General features: G+C 41.2%; 1 protein-coding gene across 1 annotated transcript; it reads right to left on the bottom strand.

Annotated features, from left to right (window-relative positions):
• Window positions 1-1808: 1808 nt before the first annotated feature.
• LOC118364730 (homeobox protein Hox-B1-like) lies at window positions 1809-5282 on the bottom strand. Its single transcript, XM_035746428.2, has 2 exons — window positions 4297-5282; window positions 1809-3296 (listed from the first exon to the last, which is right to left on the bottom strand). The coding sequence occupies exons 1-2, from the start codon at window positions 4931-4933 to the stop codon at window positions 2989-2991; spliced, it is 945 nt and encodes a 314-aa protein (XP_035602321.1). The 5' UTR covers window positions 4934-5282; the 3' UTR covers window positions 1809-2988.
• Between the last annotated feature and the right edge of the window lie 2982 nt (window positions 5283-8264).

Below are 8264 nucleotides of genomic sequence, written 5' to 3' on the forward strand. Positions count from 1 at the left end.
ACATTTAAGTCATTTAGCAGACGCTCTTATCCAGAGCGACTTACAAATTGGTGCATTCACCTTATGACATCCAGTAGAATAGTCACTTTACAATAGTGCATCTAAATCTTAAAGGGGGGTGAGAAGGATTACTTATCCTATCCTAGGTATTCCTTAAAGAGGTGGGGTTTCAGGTGTCTCCGGAAGGTGGTGATTGACTCCGCTGTCCTTTAAAGTTGATGAGCTGATGTTTAAAGTTGGTGTTGCGTTATAATTTATGTATTACAATGGAGTCTGTCCCTTTAATGTAAGTTATTGTGATCTTACTCTCAACGTTATGGCCTCTCTAACAGTTTACATTAAAAGCAATAGTTGGTGCATTGTTTATAAAAACTCCTATATCACCTAGTTTGCGGAATGACTAACCTACTTATGTAACTAATTAAGAAATAATATAAATACACTATGTCCAGAAATAACCATGCTGTTATAGTTGTCAACCATAAAATAAGCTCAGCAACTGTCCAATAAACCCCCACCATCATTAGATATAGGTTTAAGTCTTTTACCAGTTGATAGGTTTAAGTCATTGTCTAATAGGTTAAGTGGACGAATTGAATTGATGCTGCAGCGGTTCGTTTTAGGGCTACTACAGTTTACACCCGTACCTTTTAAGGCCTGTGTGTGTGAGAGAGAGAGGGGGGGGGGATTGGATGGACAGCAGCCTTTCACCAAACCCCAGTGGCAGAGACGAGCTGGTGATTGAGCTTGACACACAGTCAAAAAAGAACCCCTACATTCCTATTTAAATGTGCCTGCTGATCAGTGGTCTGTGTTTTAAAATAGCCAAACAATGTCACTAATTCAACTTTCCAACATTTTCTTTATTACAACGATATAGTGGTCTGTATTACCACAATATTGTGACATACCTGCATGGTACTAATAATTGAAATAGCATATATTCTGTTCTGTGTATACCTAATTATCATACACCTGGCTTCTTGTCAGAATATTGTTCAGTGAACAGCATTGAGGGGGGCTTGTGGCGTTGTACATAAATCTAGGCTGGCCGTCTACACCTGTATATGACTCTATTTTATTCCCAGTTGAAGTAGGTTTTAGTCTTCACCTGCTATAGGGTCATGCATGGGGACAGCAGTGTCATAGCTACAGATGAGACCGAGAGAGAGACGCTCCTTGATATGCCTGAACATGGACAAACAAACACTGCACGCTAAAGAATGCGTTTGTTTTCTTCTTCTCGTGAGTTTACCGCTCCAACCCATCAGAGAACGTTATAAACAGTGCAAAGTTCGCACCAGTTTGATTTGAGCCTATACGGAGAGTGTGTGGTAGAGAGCGACTTGGGGAGAGGAGAGTATGTTTACATGTTTAGATATCCCAGAGGCGTCCATGGGTAAAAAGGTCAGCATGTGCCACCCGGAATGCACCGCAGCATTCCACACCCCACGCAGAGTGCAGGGCAACACTATTGGGCTTGTGGGCTAGTTTCGTAAGTTCCACGGGGGTCAAACCAAGGGTAGGCTTACTGTACGCAGTAATACCATTTGAAATACTTTAGAATTTGTACGTATCTTGTGTGATGTACTAGCTATCACACATTTTGGGAAAAAACTCATTACAAAAGGAATCGACCATGGCAACAAATAGGCTACTCTAGGCCCATGTTCATGCCTCATGGAATATACTTTATTTTTTATTTTTTACAATCAAGATAATCATTAAGTCCAATTATAAATGCACTTATCTACCATGAATTACTAACAACAAAAGCTGTAATATCTTTTTATTTGAGGTAGACAGAGATGAACCAGCATTGATTGAGATCCTTTCCAAAAACATGTAAAACAGACATTAACTAATACAACTCAGTCGATCTGCACATACAAATAGTACAATTCACTCCTATTGCCTTGAAATAGAAATGTAGGCCTAACCGTAGTAAATAAAACTAACTTCAGAGTACCCTGTTTTTCGCAAGACCACTAGCCTATTATCAAAACCTTTGACTCGCTACTGGAAAGGTTACAGCCGTATTTATCCAAAAAGGCCCAATTCAAAAGAAAATTGTCGAGTTGGTTTCACTCAGGCAGGTGTTAGACGTTCCTTTTAGTTGTAATGACATGATAAACGTGTTCTATCCTCTGGCCATTTAATAATATAAATACTCCCTTTTAATCATCATTCGTCATTTCGGATAACTTCATCTTGCGTGAACCATTCCCTGTATAGGTTTAGTTCACGTCTGCTATTTATACAATAACAATAGGCTATACAGACATGTGTTAACATTACTAGACTGAATTTCATTGGGTAATCCACCGGCTCGTGTTTAAATTAGTAATTTTACTCTATATTTTAATTAAAGAACATCCGCAAAGTCAAGAAGACAACTTCCCCTGGAAAGTAATACCCTGTAATTCCATAGTGCAGAGTCAGTAACACATGAACCCTTTCTACCTTACTTACTGACGGTAAAGTTGCTTCATGTCAAAACCTCTATACAAATAAGAACCCCCAAAAAAATAATACATTCCAAAAAACACTACAAAATATAAACAAATTCAACAATACTATGTTTTGCCAAGAGGCTCCCTGTATAAACATTGTTATAAGGCTCGCTTTGAGATTTGTAAACATGCAAAAAAGTGCATCACTCCAATAGTCGTGATTATGAAGATGTACAACCCTTTACATCCAAACTGATTTTGTGGGGTGGAAAGATTTTGCACACTTCCTCCACATTTGTGCTTTTGTCACCTCGTTTTTTTCACTCTCGAAATGTGCGTTTCGAAGTAATTATTTCAGTTTAAATGTTTCTTTCTTTCTTTTTTACTCTTACAGACGTGTAGCATAACAAGTTGAATAGTCTATTCAAGCATGTATGGGAATGTTTTGACTTATTATCAATCAATCAACTTTTTTTCACATTCGAGTTCCTCACTTTGAAGTTCAGTGCCTGCAAGTTGCAGTTTATTTGGTCCATTAGGTCTCCGAGCTGGGAGACATGGAGCTGGAATGGTCCGAGTTGTCTTCCAGGTCTTTGGAGGAACCCGTGCTAGAGGCCGGGGCCAGGCCCTCTTTCTCGCGCTTCTTCTGTTTCATCCTGCGGTTCTGGAACCAGATTTTCACCTGCGTTTCGTTGAGCTCGAGGGTGGCGGCGATTTCCACGCGCCTGGCCCGCGTCAAGTACTTGCTGAAGTGGAACTCCTTCTCGAGCTCGGTCAACTGTTTGGTTGTAAAATTGGTGCGGATGGTGTTCTGAGGTCCCATTCCATAGTCAGCCACTTTAGCTGGGAGAGAAAGAGGGGGAGAAACGTATTAGTATGTGGAATAGATTGGATGCCTAAAATATGAAAATTGTATGTGTAAAATAGGAAAATTGTCCCATATTCGAAGTCATATTAAATTCTCCAATCCATCGTTCTATTTTTAAGCTCCTAAAGGGAAAAAGTGAGACTTGACATCACTACCGCATAAATCATTCTTAATGATTCAAATATTTATTTGGAATGAAGATTGAATAATGTCATACTAAAGGGGTCATCAATTACGCACCCAACCATTTCACGTCCCAAACTGTTGACTACTGTATATATAGGTAAGTTCACAGACTCAACCTCCTCCTTCTTTTCCCATTACTCACTCCTGAAGAATCAAATAAAGCTGCTCCACGTTTGGGGAGATATAAACGCATACGATACGCGTAATTCCATATTCCGACCGTAACGTTTTACGATCTTTGACCACAGCAGTAGGCCTACTGAGTGAGGTTGAACCGTGGGTCGTTAAACTCAGTTCAGACGGGCCCAAGCATGGCGAGGAAGGAAAGGCCGGGGAATACAATGGAGACCAACAAAAACGAGAACTGGGACAAGTTAAAGACAACAGAGTTGGGGCACTTCCTAGGGCGTAAGAAAGCACGTCTGCTCGATGCATTAGTGCACGGGCTGGGTAGACGGGGAGAAAATAACACATCAGGCAAATCTACCAGAGGCATGTCTGGTCAGAGATACCACTATGACCCGGAATGGTGCTGAGAAATCCCCATATGTTGTGGATCAGCGATAGTGGAGTGAGGCAACACTATCCCCAGTCATGTATATCCATTATGGGCTGGAGAGTGCATGTGCATTTACTTATCACGCCCAATAGCCTACCTGAGCGGTGGGTTGACATGTTTGGGTCACCTGGTTGACTTGTAATGAACTTTGAATTACATTATCTGACAAGAACCTTTCGATTTCGTGCATGGGTCAGTGTGATTGTTTTTTTTGGACTCTTCCATCTCACCTGTTTTAGGGGGGTTCCTCTTGACTTTCATCCAGTCGAAAGTCTTTCCTTGTGGTGTTTGCTCTGCGTCCTTCTCCCTCTCCTGTGAGGCCGAAATGTCAACATATGTGCTCTGCAAATAACCCCGCTGGTGGTCCTGGCCCTCGCAGCCGTGGTGCTGGTACTGTGCCGCGGGGACAGCCCCCTGCGCCCCGCAGTATGCCCCGGCCAGAGAGCCGTAATTGGGGCCTACATTGGAGGCGGAAAGGCCCGATGATTGATAGTACATCCCTTCCTGCTCGTTGATAAAGTACTGTGGGTGTCCATAGTCCGGGTTTGCGCACGCCTGCGCTCCATATTCCGCAGTGCCTGTACTGCCATATGGAAGGACCATGCTGGCATGATGCGGCTGGGGCTGATGATGATGCGCGTAGCTACTGCTCTGGTGCTGATGTTGAGCCACAACCGCCTGTGCGCTGCCCCCCATGTAAAGCCGTCCATCACCGTTATAGCTGTCACTTGTTGTGCCGGAGCCCGAGTGAAAAGGTGCCGGGAAGTCTTGGTCCAAGTGGTGGTATCCGGACTTGGGTGAGTAGGCGTTCGTCCCAAGGTTACAAATTGAGTACTCTAAGAAAGAGTTCATTCTAGAATTCTCCATGTGCAAATTGATGACGGAGGGTCAACCTGCGTTTCGGGGGATTCCTCCTACCCTGCAACCTTTCGGTATGTCATGTGGAAGAGGGGGAAAAAAATAAGCGCTCACCTCCCTGAGCAGTCACCCTGGGATTCCCTATAACACTTTTTTAACCTCAGCTGCTGGTCACGTGTCTCGTCACGGCGCCAATGGTGAGGGGGATCTCCAGAAGTTTGTCAGCGCACTGCGATCATCGATCACGTAGCTGACATTTGCATGACAAAGCCACTTCAATCAAACTGGCCCATCAATCTGATAACAGCACGTATATGTCAAACCCCTCTGAAGAAACCTCTCCCGAACCGGCAGAGAAATAAAGAGTTGGAAATTCGCTACCCCCCCATTTCGTTTCTCCCCTAATTCCCTTATACTTAAAGTAGACATCCATTTGGTTAGGCCTATCAGATGATTGGGCTATGGTGAGAGGTGGATGCACTTTGCTTATTGCTAAAACGAAATACATAAAATCCACTGTTTTCCGTGGTCCGCGTTACACAAGGAGGACTGCGTAATATCATTAGATATTTCTGACCCAAGCGAAAAGGGCTCACCACAGAACCCAATATCTGTTTTTGGGTTGAAATCTGTTTAACACTCGAATTGGAAGTGACGCCATCGTTTTCAGTTCGGTCCCGAGCCTGCATTGGCCTATCTAATTGAATCAATGAGCTGATCTATTACAGAAACGAGGTTAGGCCGACAGCAAGCCTTCTGGTAACCCCGGGCCAGCAGAAAGAAGTCAGGATTTCTCTCACTGATTCGGAGAGTCCATTGTATGTACAGTTTCATGTGTTGAATGGAACTTTCTGTTCTATATTCTGAACTAACATGACGTTGCAATTTAAGAAAGGCAGAATAAGCATTACTGAGCATAATAAGAACACAATGCTTATGTTGACATGTGATATATATATTTTTCATCCACATTCCATAACAACCAGGACCCCATCAATAAGTTTAGTGAATGAGTTGTCTAGACCAGTCGTCAACAAGCGTAGGTGGAGTAGGTGGGAGAGGAAAGAAAAGAGGAAATGACGAAGGCTAATTATTAATTGTGGTGACAATAGGTAAGAAAGACAGTCTGTTCATGAAGCAGCCCACGCTCAGAGAAAGAATGAAGAATCTCCAATATATATGCTCGTTGATACATGGTGGACAAGAGGGACTAACAATACCACGCCCACAGTCATTTGTTACTTGTCAGGATGTTTACTGTTGGGCTCGCATCCACGAGAACCGGACCGTTGCATTGCGTGGCCAAAAGTTCAAACCAAGTAGCTTGTTGTTTACCTTGGTGATGTCTTTTCTCTCTTATTCCAGCCTTTTAGCCACCACCCCTCAAATGTACTTATCGGTTTAGTAGAGCCAACCTTTAGAGTGCCATTCGATATGATGCCTCACTGCAAAAGTAGTCCTAGTTTTCAAAATATTATTAATGGGTTATATAGTCTATCTTTATAGGTTTAGTAGTCTACTCAGTTACAATCATTTTGTCATTGACTCTATCGGGGTAAAAAAAAATCATTATTTTGGTTAACCTCAGCGTGTTTCTTCAGAAAACATTGATTGCAAGTAAGTCAACCAGGCCTGGTATTTCTCAGGAGAAAATCTCATCTCAACCTGCTCACCCCCACCATCCCCTCACGCACACACTCAACACACTGCCCCTGACGAGTGACCCATATCATTAGTTGAGGAGCGTTGTAACGCCTCAATAACAACAATGAAAATCATGCACTATCTTGCATTTGCTTTCTTGTTTCAGTTTCAGTTTTACACGAGAGCTTAATACTTTTATATACTCTTAAAAAGCCTGTTCTTATTCTAAATAGTTATGTTTTTGTAACTCCCAATTTCTTTGTTTATTCAATGCAAAACATAGGCAAGATTACATTATATTCGTTATCGACTGTGTTAGACGTCAACTCTAATCTGTGATGTTGTCTTTTTAATTAAAAATATGTTATGAAATAAAACACATTTTAAACTAGCTATGCATTAAAGTCAATCAAATCCATACATGTCTATCCTTCACTTTCATATAAAACATTACTTGTTTTTGTATTCCAACTTCTTTGGCAAAGTTATTCAAACTGAGCAGCCTGCAAACGATTTAAAAGCTAGGTGTAAACGAAATTTCCCACATTAGGCTGTGTTTGTTTGTGGTTATAGTAGACCTATTTCTTACATGGTAATTTGCAATAAACACTAACAATTGTTAACATACAAAACAACAATCAATTAGAAAAACCATTACACATAGTGTAATAGGCTACGCTCCAAATAAAGCTAAATAGCTATGTGAAACGTCTTTTAAATATTCATTAACTATGGAAATGGTTATTTTCCCATTGAATGGCCAATTTTCCTATTGGATGGACTTTACGCACGGCCGCATCTGACTATGCGTAGGCTACGAATTCCTTCGATCGTTTGTGTTCGTTGTATTTATGAAAATACTTTGTTGGATCATCGAAAAATTATTTTTGATAGCTAATATGCTCTCCAATATATCCACGTTTGTGAGTTTATAATAAACATATCATTTACCTTAACACAATTGAGGAAAATGTGGTAAAATCACCAGTTAGCGGTAAGGTTAACAAAAGGTCATGGAGAAAGAAATCTTGATCCATCTAAAGATGAATTCAAATGCAAATGTGAACAGGGATTAGAATCGAACGCTCTGATCATTGCCCCCTTTTCAACACTTCCCAGCGTGTAATCCCTTTACAGAAATCTGCTAACAAACAGAACAGATACGGCCATACAAGCAAATGGTAATGACACTGGTAGGACCCACCAAGCGGTACGATGACGTAACAACAGGTAGTTCGATTTCTTCATGGCGATGTTTTTTCAGAGTCCCATTCCAGCTTGTCTTATCTGTTCAGGAGCATAAAAGTTATCTTTGTAGTACCACTCGAAACGATAACAAGATAACATTAGAATCTATTTGATTTCACATGTATTCATAATAACACTATCATGACAATAGTTGGCTGGCTACATTAGTAGTTTATAAGGGAGGATAATAGCAAGAAACAATAAATGTGGCTACAACGCGAATATACTTTTATTGATAGCCCAGTGAATTTAAAAAAAGGCGCAATACTAGAAAGTGGAGAAAGTTGTGTAAATCTCTTTTATGTTGTGTTTTCAACATGATTTTCTCTTGCCCCCCTTTAGTTGGTCTACTGGTCAGTGAAAGATTCCAGGGCTGACTCTAGATAAGGAACACTTCAGATCTAAGTGTAAAAAGGAATCTTTGAGAATGAGTCAGGAATTCCTAAGA

This window comes from Oncorhynchus keta, chromosome 32, assembly GCF_023373465.1.
Source record: "Oncorhynchus keta strain PuntledgeMale-10-30-2019 chromosome 32, Oket_V2, whole genome shotgun sequence".
Taxonomy (NCBI): domain Eukaryota; kingdom Metazoa; phylum Chordata; class Actinopteri; order Salmoniformes; family Salmonidae; genus Oncorhynchus; species Oncorhynchus keta.